The sequence below is a fragment of the Nomascus leucogenys genome, chromosome 1a (assembly GCF_006542625.1).
Source record: "Nomascus leucogenys isolate Asia chromosome 1a, Asia_NLE_v1, whole genome shotgun sequence".
NCBI classification, from domain to species: Eukaryota; Metazoa; Chordata; class Mammalia; order Primates; family Hylobatidae; genus Nomascus; species Nomascus leucogenys.
Genome location: NC_044381.1, coordinates 77,032,199 through 77,052,211, shown reverse-complemented (window position 1 = coordinate 77,052,211; position 20,013 = coordinate 77,032,199). Strand labels below are relative to the sequence as shown.

At 37.1% G+C, this 20,013-nt stretch overlaps 1 protein-coding gene across 4 annotated transcripts in view; it reads right to left on the bottom strand.

Moving 5' to 3' along the window:
* Positions 1-9,981: 9,981 nt before the first annotated feature.
* The window catches only part of PCNX4 (pecanex 4), a 44,272-nt gene continuing 34,240 nt past the window's right edge, over positions 9,982-20,013 (bottom strand). For 2 of the 4 annotated variants that reach the window (XM_030811567.1, XM_012504451.1), the window contains one exon: positions 9,982-10,837. In XM_030811567.1, coding sequence (XP_030667427.1) covers positions 10,586-10,837 — 252 coding nt within the window. In that variant the 3' untranslated portion in view covers positions 9,982-10,585. The remainder of the gene's footprint in view (positions 10,838-20,013) is intronic. The other 2 variants (XM_030811556.1, XM_030811569.1) reach the window with 1 other exon arrangement.

Genomic DNA, 20,013 nt, shown 5'->3' with positions numbered 1-20,013 from the left:
CATACTATATTCTTGGATAAAATAACCTTTTAAAATACTTTAGCACATATGCTTAAAATCTAAGTTAACAGATTTGTCTTAGTCCATTTGTACTGCTATAACAAAATACCACAGATTTGGTAATTTATAAACAATAGGAATCTGTTTCTCCTGGCTCTTGAGGCTGGGAATTCCAAGACCAATGCACCAGCAGAATTAGTGTCTGGTAAAGGCTGATCTCTGCTTCCAAGATGGCACCTCATTGCTGCATCTTCCACAGTGGAGGAATGTGTGTCCTCACATGGTGGAAGGGACAGAAGGGAAAGAGGGGCAAAATGCTTTCAAAAGAGCATTTAATCCCATTCATTACTCAGTCGCCTCTTAAAGGCCACATCTTTTAATACTGTTGCATTGGGGATTAAGTTTCAACATGAATTTTGGAGGGGACAAAAACATCCAAACCATAGCAACATAAATGTATAGAATATTTCACACAAAGCAGAATGCTGGGTAATGAGCAGATGTAAAGAAGTATTTGAAATGACCTTACCTCCAAGATGCTTATACTCTTAGAAAAGTTGACAGGTACAGATGGCTGTAATTTGAAGCAGTAGGTAGGATTCATTGTACCTATTATTTATTAAACACCTGTTGTATGTCTTCTGCTGTACTGGAGTGCTTAGTATTAGTTAATTAACTCATTCCTCATAACAGCCCACTAAAATAGATGGTATTATCTACCTTGATAGATGAAGAAAGAGCAACAAGGTTTTACTTTTCCAAGGTCAAGGTCACAAAGCTAGTAAGGGGTAAAGCCATGATTAGATTCAGCTCAGGAAGATTCCACTGGCAACTCCTTACTTCTACTATTATTAATTTTGCTTTAATGTTTAACACCTTACAGCAAAAAACATGCACAGGCACTAATAGGAAATCAGCAGGAGTAACAGGTAAAGAAAAACATGGTCCTTATCTACAAGCAGTTCACAATTGAGCTGGAGCAAAAGTAACATACATAAAATAATTGTAGAATAGTCGTTGGGCAAGTTGGAAGCCACCCAAGTGGCTGTCCTTGGAAAAGGGGGAAGACAACATGTGGTAGAGGTACACCATGAGGTATAGCGGGTAGAAGCAATGGAATAAATGCATACATAACAACATGGATATGTACTAGAAGCATAGTAATGAGTGAAGAAATAAAGAAGCAACACTAACACAGTACTGTTCACATACACAAATATATGTTCACAGAAGATAGTGCTCATTTTGCAAGAAAACATACAACCTAATTAGATAGATATTTAGGTATGGTGATGGTTACTGAGGATGGAGAGGAAACTGGGGGTGCACTATGGGGATAAAATATAATAAAGAGAGGACTCTTGCGTGACCAGTGATGAAAATTGGAATAACGACATTATTTATTGAATACAACACACCAATTATAAGAATTCTAGAATGCCACAAAATAATAAATGTCATGTGGCCTGGTACAGACTATAAGCATAATAGTTCAGAAAAGGGAGATTTGCAGATAGAATCATGTGGAAGCCCTTCCTGATGAAGGTGTCACTTGCACTGGGCCTTGAAAGAAAGGAATTTAGACAGATGAAGAGAAGCTTCAGGAGGCCAGGTTCCAGGTCAGTTTTGTTTTATTCATCACTGAATCTCCAGTGCCTGCCTAGCATTGTGCCTGCTGATGTCTGTTCAAATACTCCAGGCAATGAATGGTAGAAGAGCTATATATAAATTAAAATCTTTAAATATTCATCTGTATGGCATTTTTTTCTTTCTTTTTTTTTTTTTTTTTTTTTTTTTGGAGATGGAGTCTTACTCTGTCACCCAGGCTAGAGTACAGTGGCGCTATCTCAGCTCACCGCAATCTCTGCCTCCTGGGTTCAAGCAATCCTCCTGCCTCAACCTCCCAAGTAGCTGGGACTACAGGTGTGCACCACCATGCCTGGCTAAGTTTTGTTTTTTTAGTAGAGACAGGGTTTCACCATGTTGGCCAGGCTGGTCTCAAACTCCTAACCTCAAATGATCTGCCCGCCCTGGCCTCCCAAAGTGCCACCGCTCCCGGCCTGTGTATGGTATTTTTCTACGGCATGTAATTTTCTGTACACACCCTCTTTCTTTCTTAGGCTTTTTTGTCAGCAGCCCAAGACGGAAAAGGCAGCTTTATGTCAAGGTTCGTCAAAGACAGTCAAGAGCTATGAAAGCCAAATGTTCACATTTCACTTTTTTGAAAGTATTTATTATTTGGCATCAATGTATTTCTTAATCATTATCCCGAGTGGACTTTTTAAGTAGGAAGAAAATGGTGTGTTCATTAGTCCAAAGCTGAAACACAGTTGGGGTTGTGTAAGGTGACAGCAGTGAGTTGGTAAAAGAGTTAGCAGAAGTGATGGCTTTAGTCTGCTCAACTACTGGATTCACCAGTAAGCCACATGAGACCTCAGTCACAATCAATTCAAAGGTAGATTTAAATATAAATATCCTGTTATTTCTGACACCTTTACTGAGGTATAATTGATGTATGATAAACTGCACACATTTAAAGTGTACAATTTGGTAAGGTTTGCCATATGGCTACACTTGTGAAGCATAACCACAATCAAGAGAGTAAACACATATATCAGCCCCAGAAGTTTCCCTTTGCCCTTTTGTAATCATTTCCCCTCACCCACCCCATTCCAGGCAACCAATGATGTGCTTGCATTATTATGGATTAGTTTGCATTTTACAGTTTTACGTAAATGTAATTATACACTTTGTACACATAAACTGCTGGCTGGAATGTCAAAAGGTACAATTAACTTGAAAAAGACTTTTAGCAGTTCCTTAAAAATTTAAATATACACTTATCATATGATTTAGACATCCCAGTCCTAGGTATTTGCCCAAGAGAAGTAAAAGCTTATGTCCACATAAAGACTTGTAAATGAATGCTCATAGCAGCTTTACATAATAGCCCAAAACTGGAACCAACAAATGTCCATCAACAGGTGAATGGTATAAACAAACTGTGTTATATTCTATACAATGCAGCACTACTCAGCGATAAAAAATAATGAATGATTGATACATACAACAACATGGAAGAACCTCAAAGAAGCCAGGGCATCTGGGTCTGGAGATTTATCAGGAGATTTTAAATTATGAATTTAATTCTTTAATGGTTATAGGATATTCAGATTATTTCATCTTGGTTGAGTTTTAGTAGTTTGTGGTTTTCAAGAATCAGATTATTTCTTCTAAGTTGTCAAGTGTATAAGCCGAACGTTACAGTATTTCCTCATTATCTTTTTAATGACTGCCTGATTTATAGTGATCTTCTTCTTTTCGTTCTTGATAATAATGATTTGTGTTTTTTCTTTTTGTCAGTCTTTCTACAGGTTTATGGATTTTTTTGTTTTTTGAAGAACCAGTTTTTTGTTTATGTATTTTTCTATTTTCAGTTTCATTGAGTTCTGCTTTTTGTTATTTCCTTTCTTTTGCCTGCTTCGGGCTTATTTTGCTATTCTTTTTCTTGTTTCTTGTGGTGGGAACTTAGGTTATTGTGCTGAGATCTTTCCTCATTTCTAATATGCTATCTTCCTAGGTATTCCCTGGGATGTAGGAGACAGCTCTAGGAGACACATGGGGCTGGCTATCTGGCTTTTGGAGAGACTTTGTTTGTCTACCACAAGACTAGAGTAAAAGGAGACCCTTTCAGGAGGGGAAGAGGACAGCTGCCTCTTTCATCTTCATAAGTAGGGAAAATTAATTTTCCCTGTCCCTTGCCTATGCAGTATTTGGCCACTTACATAGCCAAAATCCCATGAGCTCTTATCAGGTTGCTCTGGGGGATATGGAATAGTGTGAAGGTGGGCAGGTGCACTTGTTTACCCTGAGTAATAAGAAATCTATCTCTGACCCTGAACATCTTATGTGCATACTCAAGAAAAATAAAGATGAATATTAAAAAGCAAACTTTTTATGAGTGGATACTGGTTTATCAAATACTTTTTCTGGATCTACTGAAATATTATTTTTCTCCTTTCATTCTGTTAATGTGTTGAATCATATTGATTGATTTGCAACTATCACACCCACCTCACTTTTTCAGGAAGAAACCCAACTTGATTGTGATTTATTATTCCGTGTGTGTAGGGGTATGTGTGTGTGTGTGTGTGTGTGTGTGTGTGTGTGTGTGTGTATGTGTGTAGTTTAGTTTGCTAGTATTTTGTTTCGGATTTTTGCATTGATGTTGGGGGGAATGAAATAGGTCCCTTTCTCATAAAGTCTTTGCCAGGTTTTGGTATCTAGGTTTTCTGGCATCATAAAATGAGTTGGGGAGGGTTCCTGCATTTCTACTGCTCTTTGTAAGAATTTAAGGTTGTCTTTCCATTGACGAATCAATCCATCTAGGCTTGTTGTTTCACTATGGAAAAGCAAATAAAGTAACTATAGGTTCCATTTCTTTAGCAGGTAGGGAACTACTCGAATTTTCTATTTTTTCATTTGTCAATTTTGGCTCTTCCATAGTTTAAAAAATTTGTTCACTTTATCTAAATTTCCAACTAATTGGCGTGAAGTTGTGCACATATTTTGTCAAATGACTATAGGATTTGTAATATCCTTTCATTCCTGATATTGGTTGTTTGTGTTTCTTCCTTTTTCAGTCTACCAGACACTTATCAATTATCTTTTCAAAGAATCAACTTTTGGCTTAGTTGATCCACTTTATCTTCATTTTCTACTCCATTAATTCTTGTTCTTTATTATTTTATTTCCTTTATTTTCTTCAGGTTTAATTTGCTATTCTTAGAATATTTTGAGATAACTACTAGGTTCATTTTCAATCTTTTTTTTTTAATGTGCGTTTAAGACTATAAATTTCCTTGTAAGCATGGCTTTAGGTGTCTACCACAAGTTTTGACATGTAGCACTTTCACTATTCAGTTCAAATATATTCTAATTTTCATTGTAATTTATTATCTGATCCATGAGTTATTTAGAAGTATATTTCTTAATTTATGAACTTAATAGAATCTTTCTATTTTTGAAATTATTATTGATTTCTAAGTGAATGATACATGGCCAAAGAATATATTCCATCCCTATGGCTTAGAATATGGTCAGTTTTGATAAATATTCTACCTGCATTTGAAGATAATGTGTATTTTGCAGTTGTTGGGTATTCTGTTTCATATATGCCAATTAGGTTAAGTTTTAAAATATTATTCCAATCTTTATATATTTACGTATTTTTGCATGGCTGCTATTCTGTTACTGAGTATATTAAAATCTGAGAATGCAGATTTATATTTTCTCATTTTAGTTCTGTTCATTTCTGCTTATATATTTGAGGCTATATTGTTAAATCATTAAAATATTAGACCTGTTGAAACTTTCTGGCGAATCAAATCTTTTATCATTACAAATTGTCTCTCTTTATACTACTTTTCACCTTAAGGTCTACATTGAATAATGTTGCAATAGCCACCATAGCCCCCTGCCCTATCGTTTTTGTTTTTTGCATTTCATACTATAACTTTTTCCATTCTTGTTTGCTTCCAACCCTTGTATTCCTATACTTAAGGCATCTCTTGCATAAAGGTACTTTGTGGGTTTTCTTTCTTTTCACTTTGATGATCTTTGCATTTAATTGGTACACTGTCTATTCATATTAATGTTATAACTGATATTTAGATTTAAACCTCCTAATCTACTATTTGATTTCTATTTGTCCTATTTGTTCTATATTTTCTCTCCCTTTTTGCCTTATTATTCCACTTTCGCCCTGTATTAGCTTTGTAGTTATATGATTATTTTGCTTTTTGCTGTTCTTTCAGTGGTCACCCTGTAGATGACACAGCAGTCTAATATTACTTATACTTTTATCTTCTTTCTGATAATTCTAAGGACCTTAGAATTCCTGCACCAAATTTATATATTATCACGTTTTAACATTTATTTTAACCTCAAAGACTATTTTATATAGTTAATATTCACTTAAACTGTATATATATATTTTTAAATTACTGTCCATTCCTACCTTTATCCCTAACCTTTTTCTGGGATCATTTTCCTTCTGTCTGAAGAATACCCTTTACTACCTCTAATGACAATCTGCTATTAAATTTGTTGTGTTTGAAAGTGTCTTTGCCTTCATTCTTGAAGAATTGTTTTTGGGGAAAGGCTGGATATTGAATTCTAAAATTGAAGATATTTTCTTTCAGTAACCTGAAAATATCATGCCACTGATTTCTGGTTCCCATATTTTCTGTTGAGAAGTTAGGTGTCAGTTTAATAAAATTGTGGCTCCTTTAAAAGTAATGTCTTTTATCATTGTCTGGCTCCTTTAATGATTTTCTTTTTGTGTTTTATTTTTTCTTAGGATGTGCTAAGGTGTAATTTTGTTTTTATTTATCATGCTTTGATTTTGCAGGTCTTCATGTCTTAAAAATTTGGAGAATTCTCAGTCATTATCTCCTCACAGGTTGCTTCTGCCATATTCTCTCTTCTGGAAATCCAGTTACGTGTATGTTAGATTTTCTCAAGTTAACTCTATGTCTGTTATTCTCTCTACCATATTTTCCATTCTTTTGTCTGTTAGTTTTTCACATCTGGTATTTACTTCTGATATAACTTCTAGTTCACTAATTCTTACTTCACTGTATCCAGTTTCTATCAAATCTATTCACTGAATCCTTTTTTTTTTTTTCTTTTTGAGATGGAGTCTCGCTCTGTCGCCCAGGCTGGAGTGCAGTGCCATGATCTTGGCTTACTGCAACCTCCGCCTCCCAGGTTCAAGTGATTCTCCTGCCTCAGCCTCCTGAGTAGCTGGGACTACAGGCACCCGCCACCACACCTGGTTATTTTTATTTTTAGTACAGATGGGGTTTCACTGTGTTAGCCAGGATGGTCTCGATCTCCTGACCTCATGATCTGCCCGCCTCGGCCTCCCAAAGTGCTGGGATTACAGGCATGAGCCACTGCGCCCAGCCTATTCACTGAATTCTTAAACTTGATTAATGTACTTTTAAGTTGGGGACTTGTTGATTGATTCTTCTATATAGTTTCTGATTTTCTGCTGAAATTCTCAATCTTGTGTTTTAGATCTTTAAACACACTAAACATAGTAATTTTAGACTCTGTGTTGTATAGCTCATTATCTGGGTCCCCTGTGGCTCTGTCCCATCATCTGTCACTTCTTTTGGATTTTGATCATGTTGCTTTGTTTCCTCAGATACCTTAAATAACTTTCCAACACTAAACATGAAAAGTTATAAAAATAACTCAAAAGATCAGTCCAGAGAGGATTTACATTTGCTCTGGGTAGCGGCTAGAGCAAAGGGTCACCTGAATCCAGTTTTGGGAAGTGAGAAGATCCTGACTGCATCTGGTTTTCACCCTTACAATTTGGATATGGTCCTTGGAGTCACAACCCAATGTATGGTCAGTTAACTAGGGTTCCTTTCCCCTCCCCTACTTCCTTGGAGAGTCTTGGTCTCCAGTTTTTGTCCCTCTAACTCAGCAGCAAGGCTGTTATAAGTGTTACTTAGCGTCTCAGACTCTCAACCACCTTATCCTGAATTGGCATGTCTCCTATAAGAAAAGCAGCCCAAATGCTGAGCTCAGGTCTCTAAGTTTCATTCTGTCTTAGATCTTAGTGATGTTATTCTTCACTGTCTTTTGGTTCTCTAATGCCTTTAAGCAGATTTTAAAATACTATTTTGCCTGGCTTTTCTAGTTCTCTGAAATAGTTGGTATGAATGCACCACTAAAAGTTGGAAGTAGAAAAGTAGGTTTTAGGGAAAATTCAGTAAGGTTAGTGTTAGTCCAAACTGCACCATTTTGTAAGCTCCCCGCTATTTTGCAGACCTTGATCAAAGTGAAACATTTCACGGGGGTTCGGGCAGTGAGAAACATCCTGCCTAACCACCTGACCACAAGGTGGAAAAAGGCCCAACCTAAGAAATATCCCTATCATATCTTGCTGGGCAAAGTTCCAAGGAATACCACGATGACATCTCGCCAGAACAAGGGCCAGAACCATCTCATCATGGGAGCATCTTATCAATATCCTGCCAGACAGCAAGCCATACTGCCCAGACCCCTCTCACCCATGCCTATAAGTATGCCCAGCCTGTAAGCAGTGGTGGGCTCTGGTGTTAAGCTGGTCCCCCACTTCTGTAGGTTTTATGCTGGACATAAAGTCTGCATTTGCTGTCAAGCTGACCTCTTTCTGTGTGTGTGTCTTTCTTTAACCCTCACCTTCCCTTCAAAATCTGACAGTCAGTTTTTAATATACCAAGTGAAGATATCAAATAAGTGATATATATAGGTTCAGTGTAAGAAGAGATGTTGGGTTAGGTACATATATTTGATCATCTCAATTTATTGATGATATTTCAAGTCTTGAAGTAGATGAGATTATCTATGGTGATTGAAGAAATATGAAGGGGGGCCTAGAACCAATGATTGAGAAATTCTAAAATTTAGAGGTCAGGTAGAAGAGGAGAGGCAGCAAAGATGTTTGAGGAGTTGCTAGGAAGATAAGAAGAAAACAAAGATAATGTAGTATCAGGAAAGTCCAAAAGAAAACACAAACGCTGATTCAAGGAATGGTCAAATGTGTCAATTACTACTAGCTGGTTTGACAATAAAAAGGTCAATAGTGATCTTAATAAAAACTTTTTTTTTTTTTTTAAATTTGGGGTAGTCATGGAGATAGGATCCAGACTGGAATGGTTTGACAAGTAAATGAAAAAGAAAACTTGGCCATGAATGAAATGGAGATATGGGAGCAGTTTGAGGAGGATGCAAGGTTAAGGGAAGGCATAGCTTGGCATTATTATCACAGTGAAAATCTCTAAACAACTTAAAATTCACATTATTTGGGGGATAGTAGTCCAATAAATAATATCTATCAATGGAATTTTATGCTGTCATTAAAAGTGATAATTATGGCTGGGAACGGTGGCTCACGCCTGTAATCCCAGCACTTTGGGAGGCCGAGGCGGGTGGAGCATGAGGTCAGGAGTTCGAGAACAGCCTGGCCAACATGGTGAAACCCTGTCTATATAAAAATACAAAAATTAGCCGGCGTGGTGGCGCATGCCTTTAATCCCAGCTACTCAGGAGGCTGAGCCAGGAGAATCGCTTGAACCTGGGAGGCGGAGCTTGCAGTGAGCCGAGATTGTGCCACTGCACCCCAGCCTGGGCGACAGAGCGAGATTCCGTCTCGGGGGGAAAAAAAAAAAAAAAAAGCTGATAATTACAAAGTACTTTTAATGACACGAGAAAATATTTCTACATGACAAAGATATAAAGGTGTACAGCTAGCAAATCTCAATCATGTAAATTAAATCGTAAGTCTGAGATGTGAACTCAGAGTAATACAAAATCCTATCTTAGTAACTGTACTATATTACCTCCAAAAAAAGATTAACATACAAATCTCTTGAATTCATTAACTGAAAATTGGTCCAAAAACTTTATCCTTTAATATTGTTAGAGTGAACTGGTCCACATACTAAATAAATGGAATATTAATAACAACTTAACTGGTACATTTCATATAATTTGAATGATTTCTAAAGAGAATACATTATTATAAATCTAGGGGGCTCCTACTGATTTCACTGGAAATTAAGTAAGAAGTAGAGGAAACTGATCTCTCAACTGATGTGGATTCATTGTTAATCCCCCTTACATGTATCTGTAAAACGTTCCTAAGCAAGAAGAGAATGAAAATAAAATTCAGATCATATTTTAAAAATTTTCTTCCATCTCCTTCTGACTTTAGTTCATATACCTTAAGACACTAGTAACTGGTAGTCCTGTTGGGTAAATCATTTTTCAGAAGCAGTAAATTCAGTTGAAAGAAATATATAATGAGTCAGATATATGCTTTAGTAGTCATATGCAGATTACCCTAACATTGCTCTTCCTGTGAATATTCACATGATGAATGGGATGAACGCTGCTCCTTTCACATATATTAAAAGGATATTTGAAAAGGAAGGAAAATATTTTATTGGAAAATATTTTATTAAAAGTTTTTTAAAGTTTGTGAATTGAAGTCTATGAAAACAAATTACTTGATACACAAACATTCAGATAATATTAGATGTTAAATCAGTACATTTGAAAATACTATAAATTATATTTCAAATATATACACATTATGTTAACCTCCAACAGGATCCATTATCACTACTTAGAACACTGATATGTATATCTTTTAAGTATGTAAAAATTACATAGCTGTTAACTTTGTATGGCAATTCACTTATAACACATTTAAGAAAGCATTACAAAATTCATTATATAATAATTATACAAATGTTTTCTCATATTTACCAAAGCCTACTAAAGTCCAGAAGGCACAAATATTGGCCAAATAGTTCTAACTTTTATGTTAGACGTAAAGATGTTTTTGCTGTTTTTTAGAACCATTAAGATGGCTAAGAGAACCAACTTTATGGAGCTTAGCTGTTCTCAGGCATCTGAATGGGGGTGGGGAGAAGTCCTCAAGTTACAAGAATCACAGTTACTTTTTTAGGATGAAAAAATAAAAACATTGCATTTGATGACATTACAGTCAAAATGAGCTCTAATACAAATGTATATGGAGAGGTTTTGAAGAATAAATCGGATATCCCAGGGGAGGTTCTGCTGCTTGTACTGTAAGATTTCTTAAAAGTAGTGGATGAGCTTGTATACTATAACGTTCTTCATCATCGTTTGTGGCATAAAGTAATTCCCATGAAAGATTGGCCCACTGACCTCTAACAGCTTCAGGATTTAACTTTCCCACTTGGATCAATAATTCTTGAAGGCTAAGTACTCTCCCAGTGTAAATTCCCTTTAAAGTAAAAAGGGTAGGAGGAGGAGAAAAAGAAAAGAGATTACATTTAGGTCTTTATATTTTATTTATAAACTTAGAGAAAAATTGCATTGTAATTAGCCAAACTTTTCCCAAGTTCAAAAAACAGAAAGTAGTGTTTTAAAATGTACACAAGTTGCTTGTATTCAGAATCAAGAATTACCTCTATTTCCTTGGTTTTTTAAATAAAAGAAAAGTTTTCTGGCCGCCACCTCAATCACCATTAGGCAAAATCTTAGTCACTTCTCTGTCTGCCTTCTCTGATCTGTTGCCTCAGCAATGCATAGTCATAAATACTATTTGGTGGTGAATGATACAATAGGCTCTTTTTAAAGAAACAGCTTTGTTGAGATATAATTCACATTCCATATAACTCACATTTACTTACTATATGCAATTCAGTGGTTTTTATTATAGTCACAGATACGTGCAACCACCCCCACGGTGAAGTTTTAAAACATCATAACCTCAAGAAGCATCCTTGTACTCTTTAGTTACCACCATCCTATCTCCTCACTGACCGTTCCCTAAGCAACCACTAACATACTTTCTATCTTTATAGACTTGCCTGTTCTGTAAATTTCACTAGAAATGAATCATATAATATGTGGTCTTTTGTGACCGATTTCTTTCACTTAGCATATTTTCAAGGTTTATCTATGTTGTAGCATCTATCAGTACCTTATTCCTTTTTATGGCAGAATATTATTCCATCATATGGATATACTAAAATTTGTTTTCAGCAATTGATGTACAGTTGGTTTGTTTCCACCTTATAGCAATTAAGAATAATGTTGCTATAAACATTCACGTACAAGGTTTCATGTGGATTTATGTTTTTATTTCTCTTAGGTATATATACTTAGGGATAGAACTGCTAGGTCATATGTTAACTCTATGCTTAACTATTTGAGAAACTGCCATAATGTTTTCCAAAGTGGCTGTACCATTTTACATTCCCAAGAGCACAAGAGGGTTCCAATTTCTCCACGTCTTGTTAACACTTATTTTCAGACCTTTTGATTTTAGCCATCCTGTGTGTGTGAAGTGTTATTTTATTGTAGTTTTGATTTGCACTTCCCTGATGACTAATTATACGGAGCACTTCTCATGTACTTATTGGCAACTTGTACATCCTCTTTAAAGAAATGTCTATATAGATCCTTTGTCCACATTAAAATCTATTTATCTTTTTATTATAGAGTTGTAAGAGTTTTTTTATATATTCTAGTAACAGTCCCTTATCAGATATGGGCAAATATTTTTCCCATTCTGTGAGTTGTCTTTTTACTTTTTTGATGGTGTCCTTTGAGGAACAGAAGTTTTTACTTTTGATGAAGTCATATTTACCTATTTTTCTTTTGTTTCTCATGCTTTTAGTGTCATATCTAAGAATCTATTGCCAAGTTTAAGGTCATGAAGATTTACCCTTATGTTTCCTTCTAAGATTTTTATGACTCTTATGTTTAGGTCTTTGATGTATTTTTGAGTTATTTTAAAAATATGGTATGCGAAGTAAGGTCTGCAGTGGGTTGAATAGCATCTCTTTGAAGTTACCTGTGAATGTGACCTTATTTGGAATGGGTACTTTGCAGATGTAATTAAAGATTTAGAGATGAGATCATCCTAGATTTAGGTGGGTCCTAAAGCCAGTGACCGACATCCTTATAAAAGAAAGTAGTAGTAGAATTGACACATGAGAGTATAGAGAATAGGCCATGTAAATACGGAGACAGAGACTGGAGTTACTCAGCCATAGCCAAGGAATGTTAAGGGCCACCAGAAGCTGGAAGAGGCCAGGAAAGATTCCTTCCTAGCGCCGTTAGAGGAAGCGTGGCTCTACTGGCACCTTGACTTCAGCCTTCTAACCTTTAGAACTATGAGAGAATAAATTTCCATTTTTTAAAAAGTCACCCAGTTTGTGGTAATAATTGTTGCAGCAGCCCTGGGAAACTAATACTAGTAATCCAACATTATTCTTTTGAATGTTGCTATCAGAAAATGATCTCCCCAGTGAATGGTCTTAGCATCCTTGTTGAAAATTAGTTGGCTAAAGACCCATGGGTTTATTTCTGGATCCTCAATTCAATTCCACTGATTTATATGTCTATCATTATGCCAGTACCATACTGTTTTGATTATTGTTTCATATAAGTTTTGAAACTTGGATGTATGAGTCGGCCAATTTTCTTTTTCAAGATTGTTCTGGCTATTCAGGGTCTCTTGAAATTCCATATAAATTTTAGAAAATCAGCTTGTCAATTTCCACAAAGAAGCCAACTGGAATTCTGAAAAGGACTGTGTTGAATCTGTAGATAAATTTGGAGAGTACTGCCATCTTAACAATGTTATTTTGATTTATGAACACTGGATGTTTATTTATTTAGATATTTAATTTTCTCTTTTAACAATGTTTTGTAGTTTTCAGAGTGTAAGCTTTGTACTACTACTGTTCAATTTTTCCTAAGTATTTTATTCTTTTTGATGCTATTTTAAGTGGGATTTCCTTAACTTCCTTTTTGGTTTGTTCAATGCTAGTGTATAGAAATTCACCAGATTTTTGTATGTTGATCTTACATCTTGCAACCATCCTGAATTTGTTAATCAGTTCTAAGCTTTTTAGTTGATTCCTTAGATATTCTATACATTAAGATCATGTCATCTGTGAATAGAGATGATTTTACTTCTTCCTAATCTGAATGTCTTTTATTTCTTTTTCTTGCCTAATTACTCTGGTGTCTTAGCTTAGGCTGCTATAACTAAATACCATAGACTAGGTGACTTAAAGAAGAGAAATTTTATAATCCCAGCACTTTGGGAGGCCGAGGGGGGCGGATCACAAGGTCAGGAGATCGAGACCACGGTGAAACCCCGTCTGTACTAAAAATACAAAAAAATTAGCCGGGCGTGGTGGCAGGCGCCTGTAGTCCCAGCTACTTGGAGAGGCTGAGGCAGGAGAATGGCGTGAACCCGGGAGACGGAGCTTGCAGTGAGCCGAGATCGCGCCACTGCACTCCAGCCTGGGCAACAGAGCGAGACTCAGTCTCAAAAAAAAAAAAAAAAAAAAAAAAAAAGAAGAGACATTTATTTCTCATAGTTCTAGAGGTTGGGAAGTCCAAGATCGGGGTGGTTTCATGGCTGGGTTCTGATGAGGGCTATCCTCCTGGCTCATGGATAGCCATCTTCTTATTCTGTTCTACAGCAGAAAGACAGGAAGCTGTGGGTGTCTCTTCCTCTTCCTATAAGGGCACTAATCCCATCATGGGGCTCCATGCTCATGATCTCATCTAAGCCTAATTACCTCCCAAAGGCCCCACCTCCTACTACCATCACGTTGGTGGTTAGGCTTCAACATACAAATTTGGGGTGTACATAAACATTCAGTCCATACCACCTGGCTAGAAGTTCTAGTACAATGTTTAGTAAAAGTGGTAAGGGTAGACATTCTTGTCTTCTTGATCTTAGGGGTAAGCATCCAATCTTTCACCAATAATTATGATGTTTACTGTGAGTTTTTCATAGATGTTCAGGTTGAAGAAGTTCCCTTCTTTCCTATTTTGTTTTTACTATGAAAGGGTGTGGGATTTTGTTAAATAGTTTTTTTATATCTACCGAGATGATCATGTGGTTTGTGTCTTTTATTTTATATATTTTATATATTACATATTTATATATTAATAAAATATTATATATTTTATATATCATAGCGCTTCCTGTGCTCAAGCAATCTTCCCACTTCAGCCTCCAGAGTAGCTGGGACTACAGGAACATACCATCATGTATGGATAATTTTGTTTATTTTCTTTAGAGACAAGGTCTTACTATGTTGCCCAGGCTGGTCTTGAACTCTTGGACTCAAGTGATTCACCTGCCTTGGCCTCCCAAAGTGCTGGGATTACAGGCATTTTCTTAAATCCAATCTGATAATCTCTGCCTTTCATTTGGATTATTTAATCCATTCCCATTCATGTTATTACTGAAATAGCTGAATTTTGTCTGTCATTTTCCATTCTGTTTTGTCTCATATCTTTTTTATCCCTCTATTCTTTCTTGACTTTCTCTCGTATTAAGTGACTATTTTGTAATATGCCATTTAAATTTCTTTAATGATTGTTTTCACTTTTTTTCTCAGTTATTTCCTCAATGGTTGACTAAAGCTTACTATCTCTGTCTTACAAGATTCAGCCTCAGATTTATACTAATTGTGGTGAAGCAGAAATATTACTCTTACAATGTTCTAGTTCCTTTTCTTCCCTTCTGTAGTATTGTTATACATATCATATTATAAACGTTACAAATCCAACAGTACATAGTTATAATTATCACTTTACATAATTTTATGCTTTTAAAAGAAGCTGAGAGAAAAGGGAGCAAGTATACATTTATTGTGTTTGTTATATTAATTATTTTTATTTTTTGGAGACAGGGTCTTGCTCCATCACCTAGGATGGAGTGCAGTGGTGCAATCATAGCTCACTATAACCTGAACACCTGGCTCAAGTGGTCCTCCCACCTCAGCCTCTCAAGTGGTAGCCAGGACTACAAATGCACGCCACCACACCTAGCTAATTTTTATTTTTGGTAGAGATGGGCTCTTGCTATGTTGCCCAGGCTGGTCTCAAACTCCTGGTCTCAAAGCAACCCTCCTGCCTTGGCCTCCCAAAGTGCTGGGATTATAGTCATAAGTTACCATGCCCAGCCTTGTTATGTTACCCTTTCTTTTTTTTTGAGATAGAGTCTTGCTCTTGTTGCCCAGGCTGAAGTGCAGTGGTGCAGTCTCGACTCACTGCAACCTCCACCTCCTGGGTTCAAGTGATTCTCCTGCCTCAGCCTCCCAAGTAGCTGGGATTACAGGCACCCACCACAACACCCAGATAATTTTTTTTGTAGTTTTAGTAGAGACAGGGTTTCACCATGTTGGCCAGGCTGGTCTCAAACTCCTGACCTCAGGTGATCCGCCTGCCTCGGCCTCCCAGAGTGCTGGGATTATAGGTGTGAACCACTGCACCCAGCCTTATGTTAACCTTAAAAAAAAAAATGCTATTTCTCTTTCTTCCTGTAGATTCAAGAATCCAGAAATGAATTATCTGGATTCATCTCCTTTATCCAGTACAGCTTTGCCCCTACTGGCTTCCTTTGTGCAATTATTAGCAAATTACATTCCTATATGTTATAGGCCCAACAATACATGAAGACATATTGTTTTATAGAATTGCTTTTCAAATGAGTTAAGAGAAGAAATATGCCTTTTTACTGTTTTTTATAATTACACAGTTAGCTTTATTGGTGCTCTTTGTTTTTGTGTGTGAATTTGAATTATTGTCTGTGGTCACTTATTTTCAGCCTGAAAAACTCTAGTATTTCTTGTAAGGTGGGTCTGGTAGCAACAAGTTCTGTTTTTGTTTATCTGGGAATTTCTTTATTTTGCCTTCATTTTTGAAAGATCACTTTGCTAGATATAGGGTCCTTGGTTAACCTTTCCGTTTTGGGGTTTTTTTAGGGGGCACTTTGAATATGTCATTCCATGCTTCTAGCCTCCATTGCTTCTGATGACAAATCAGAATTTTATACGACTTTCCTTAAAATGTACAAGTAGTTTTTACTTGGTGCTTTCAAGGTTTTCTCCTGGTCTTTGGATTTCCACATTTTTACTATGATGTATTTGCCTGCGGATCTCTTTGCATTTATTCTAAAGTTCACTGAAGTTCCTGGATGTGTGGATTAATGTTTTACAATAAATTTAAGAAGTTTCAGCCATTACTTCATCAAATAATTTTTTTTCTTCCTTCCCTCTCTCTCCTCTCCTTCTGATACTAAGTATATGTTGGAGCAGTTAATGGTGTCTCACATTTCTCTGAAGCTCTCTTCCTTTTTATTCATTCTTTTCTCTTCTTTGCATAATCTCTATTGATCTAGAATCTTCAAGTTCACTAATTCTTTCTTCGGCCAGTTCAAATCTACTGTTGAGCCCCTCTAGTGGAATTCTTCATTTGGTTCTTTTTTATAATTTCTATCTCTATATACATTCTCTATTTGATGTGAGATTGTCACCATACTGTCCTTTATTTTTTCAACCATGGTTTCCTTTGGTTCTCTGAACATACTTATAATGACTACTATGAAATCTTTATTAAATCTGACATCTGTTCCCTCTTACAGGCAAGCCTGGTTGTCTGCCTTTTTCCCCCGATATGTGGGTTAGACTTTCCCATTTCTTTGCATATCTCAACTTTTTGTTGAAAATTGGATATTCCAGGTAACACTGTAGAAATTCTGGGTGCTGGTCCTCTTCATTCCTAACTCCAGGGCTTGTTATTATTATTATGTACTTGTTTGTTTAGTGATTGGCTGGCTTACTGTAGTGATGTCAATCCCTGTCTGCTCCCTACCATCCCCTGCCCAGTTTGAAGTCTCAGATATGGCCTCTCACAGAGTACAGCCAAACTGTGAATGCACACAGTTAACCTTGGGATGGTTTTGGCAGGGCTATCTTGTCTGTTAAGTGTTCATACCTAGCTATTAAGCTCCACCAATTGCCAGCTGGTTACTCTATGTTTTCAACAAAGACCTGGGGCATAAATTGCTCCACAGACTGATCCAATTAAAGGTGAACTCCTTGAAAGGAACAACTTTTGATGTGTTTGAGATTTGTTCTGATCCCAGGAAGGCTCTTTGCTCTTTCTTCCCCTGAAAAAAATCTAGCCAGTTTACAGTTTAGCTTAATGAACCTACCAGTCTCCTAAACATTGGTTTGCACCACAACCTCCACCATTTATGTTGTTTTCTTTTTCTGACACTATCATAAAACAGCAAGTCCTCCACTGTTTTCAAGAACATTTTGGGCTTTAATGTGTCTACACTCTGTTGCAGATAAATCAGTTCCTCTGGGAAGAAGAGATTCAGAGCTTTTGTTGTTGTTAATGATAATTTGCTTCTCCCACTGGGCAAAATCTCTGAGCCAGAGTTCTGGGCGATGGCATGCTTCTCTCTTGAGTGACACTTCTGCTTTAGGAGATAAGCACTTGGTGAAGGGAAGGAATAGCCTCAGGTCTTTCCAGCTTGCCTCTCCCAGCACAGGACTTCCACATTATGAGTGGGCGAGAGTGATCAAGGCCCCAGTATTTTCAGTGGCACCACACCCAAGATAAAGTCTCCATCCCGTAAGTGTGGTTGGCCAGAAGGGAATCTTTACTTGGACTTCACATGCCTGGAATCCAGCCTCAGCAACAGGTAGCTGGGACAGGATTAAAAATGTTGAACTCTTGCCCTTCCTAGGAAAACAGTCCTCCAACTGGGAGCTGACAGAGAAGAGAGCCTACGTTCTGGGTTGTACCAGTCTGAGGAGAGATTCCATCTTGCTGAGGCTCAGGTAGGGTAGGTCTTGGTTTAAATACTGCAGTCTCTTGCTATTCTTACTGGGTTTTAGCAGATTTCTTTGAATAAATGTGTGTTCATTTGCTGCATGCCCTTAGGAGACTTTCTAAGACTTTAAAGGTTCATGTTCTTTGCCCACTTTTTGATGGGGTTGTTTGTTCTTTTCTTGTAAATTTGTTTGAGTTCATTGTAGATTCTGGATATTAGCCCTTTGTCAGATGAGTAGGTTGCAAAAATTTTCTCCCATTCTGTAGGTTGCCTGTTCACTCTGATGGTAGTCTCTTTTGCTGTGCAGAAGCTCTTTAGTTTAATTAGATCCCATTTGTCAATTTTGGCTTTTGTTGCCATTGCTTTTGGTGTTTTAGACATGAAGTCCTTGCCCACGCCTATGTCCTGAATGGTATTGCCTAGGTTTTCTTGTAGGATTTTAATGGTTTTAGGTCTAACATTTAAGTCTTTAATCCATCTTGAATTAATTTTTGTATAAGGTGTAAGGAAGGGATCCAGTTCCAGCTTTCTACATATGGCTAGCCAGTTTTCCCAGCACCATTTATTAAATAGGGAATCCTTTCCCCATTTCTTGTTTTTGTCAGGTTTGTCAAAGATCAAATAGTTGTAGATATGTGGCATCATTTCTGAGGGCTCTGTTCGTTCCGTTGATCTATGTCTCTGTTGTGGTACCAGTACCATGCTGTTTTGGTGACTGTAGCCTTGTAGTATAGTTTGAAGTCAGGTAGCGTGATGCCTCCAGCTTTGTTCTTTTGGCTTAGGATTGACTTGGCGATGCGGGCTCTTTTTTGGTTCCATATGAACTTTAAAGTAGTTTTTTCCAATTCTGTGAAGAAAGTCATTGGTAGCTTGATGGGGATGGCATTGAATCTATAAATTACCTTGGGCAGTATGGCCATTTTCACGATATTGATTCTTCCAACCCATGAGCATGGAATGTTCTTCCATTTGTTTGTATCCTCTTTTATTTCATTGAGCAGTGGTTTGTAGTTCTCCTTGAAGAGGTCCTTCACATCCCTTGTAAGTTGGATTCCTAGGTATGAACAGACACTTCTCAAAAGAAGACATTTATGCAGCCAAAAAACACATGAAGAAATGCTCATCATCACTGGCCATCAGAGAAATGCAAATCAAAACCACAGTGAGATACCATCTCACACCAGTTAGAATGGCCATCATTAAAAAATCAGGAAACAACAGGTGCTGGAGAGGATGTGGAGAAATAGGAACACTTTTACACTGTTGGTGGGACTGTAAACTAGTTCAACCGTTGTGGAAGTCAGTGTGGCGATTCCTCAGGGATCTAGAACTAGAAATACCATTTGACCCAGCCATCCCATTACTGGGTATATACCCAAAGGACTATAAATCATGCTGCTATAAAGACACACGCACACGTATGTTTATTGCGGCACTATTCACAATAGCAAAGAGTTGGAACCAACCCAAATGTCCAACAACGATAGACTGGATTAAGAAAATGTGGCACATATACACCATGGAATACTATGCAGCCATAAAAATGATGAGTTCATGTCCTTTGTAGGGACATGGATGAAATTGGAAAACATCATTCTCAGTAAACTATCGCAAGGACAAAAAACCAAACACCACATGTTCTCACTCATAGGTGGGAATTGAACAATGAGAACTCATGGACACAGGAAGGGGAACATCACACTCTGGGGACTGTTGTGGGGTTGGGGGAGCGGGGAGGGACAGCATTAGGAGATATACCTAATGCTAAATGACGAGTTAATGGGTGCAGGAAA